We start from the raw sequence: 1680 nt of genomic DNA, 5'->3' as shown, positions 1-1680 counted from the left end.
ACACACACACACACACACACACACACACACACACACACACACACACACACACACACAGAATAGAGGTTAAACACCCCCTCTCCAAATCATACACACCAAAGAACCACTGAAAGTAAAAAAAAAAGAAGTAATAATCATGTTTAATTCTAATTCTTCACAGATCTACTGTAAGTCCAGCAAAGCACCTGTAGCAGAAGTCTGTCCTTCTCGTTTTTAATCTGTGCCTCCATCTCTTCGTACAAATGACGGATCTCGTCGTCGTGTGTCGCAGCCTTCCTGCTCAAAAGAAAACCGACAAACGACTAAGTCCATGAACAGCGGAACAAACAACTGTTGCTGTTTAGACACAACATACGACTCCCTCTGTAAATCCTAGAAATTAAATCGGGAAAAAAAACGAACAAATATGCAAACCAAACAGCAGCGGATAACCTCTTAAATACTCGAGCTGTACATTGGGATTTACATTCCTTCAATGAAAGACCTAAACAGCTAATTAGCAAAGTGCAAAAAAAAAGGAAAAGCTACAATTTCATAACCTGTTGATGTTTTTGTTTGCAAATACGTCTGCAGTTTGACAATCTCTAATCACAGTAGAGTATTTAGCTTATTTTTTAATTGTGTATTTAGAAATATGACTTTATCTCCACATCAGTAGATGTTATAATTCAGTGAGTCCAGATTAGAAGTCTCTGTCATGTTGCTACTGGATTGTTTCAGTTGCTTTAAGTGCCTCGGTCACGATACCTCTGCAGAGCACTCTCCATCTCCTTCTTTTCCTGGTAGGCCTCTTTAATCTGGTGAGTTATTCTGGCCAGGAACTCCTCAAAGTTGGACAGGAGGTGAGGCTCRTCTCTCCTGAGCTCGGCCCACAGGCTGCGCACCTCACCTGGACTGGACCAAAGGGACAAGAACGAGACAGTAAAAGGCCAATTTGGTAAATTCATCTGAGCCGAAGGAGGYTCGTTTAGACACTGCAAAGTTTCTGACTCACTCCTCAAACACGTTACTGGCCCCCAGACTGTCCAGCAGCATGCTGAAGTGCCTCTCCTCCTCATCTTCCACTGCTGACAGCTCGGCATCCCACTGGCTTTGGTAAAGAGCTTCCTTTGCTTTGAAGACGGGCTGCAGGGTGGGATTTTGGTCCTCGGTTATGGAGATTCTCCGCCCGTGAAGAAACTGACCTAAAGAACACAAAAACCAGGCAGAACTGGCTAAGATGCACCTGAGATGCAAAAAGCTCAAAAGCAGAATTAACTGTCATTAACTGGCATTTGGTATTGAAGATTTGGCACGTTGTTCATGGGAGCTACTCAAATMCTCAACCCACGCATGTATTTTCCTRTCAAAACATGGCAGCAGTCAACAGGAAATAAACAGACTCTAGATGATGTGAGATTTATTGGCAAGAAGGCTAATAAAAAACTGAAATATTCTGCCAAACATCCTCGCTGTCCTAGCATAGACATAAACATGTTTAGTCGGGGTGCAACAATACATGTATCTGAATTGAATCATTCAGTACAGTGCTCTTCAATATACACAACACACATATAATTACTGGACAGTGTCAAGGTAGAACAGATATACAGCGGGTAAAATAAGTATTGAACACGTCAACATTTTTCTCAGTAAATATATTACTAGAGGTGCTAATGACATGAAATTTTCACCAGATGT

The 1680-nt window shown here is 41.8% G+C and overlaps 1 protein-coding gene across 1 annotated transcript in view; it reads right to left on the bottom strand.

Moving 5' to 3' along the window:
• The window catches only part of cracr2ab (calcium release activated channel regulator 2Ab), a gene marked incomplete in the record, with an annotated part of 8692 nt that overhangs the window by 3997 nt on the left and 3015 nt on the right, over positions 1-1680 (bottom strand). The window contains 3 exon segments of the mRNA XM_014004167.1: positions 186-276; positions 748-894; positions 995-1184. Coding sequence (XP_013859621.1) covers positions 186-276; positions 748-894; positions 995-1184 — 428 coding nt within the window.

Source organism: Austrofundulus limnaeus, unplaced genomic scaffold (assembly GCF_001266775.1).
Source record: "Austrofundulus limnaeus strain Quisiro unplaced genomic scaffold, Austrofundulus_limnaeus-1.0 Scaffold22, whole genome shotgun sequence".
Taxonomy (NCBI): domain Eukaryota; kingdom Metazoa; phylum Chordata; class Actinopteri; order Cyprinodontiformes; family Rivulidae; genus Austrofundulus; species Austrofundulus limnaeus.
Note: the sequence above shows the minus strand (reverse complement) of the source record. Positions and strands in the feature narration are given on the sequence as shown.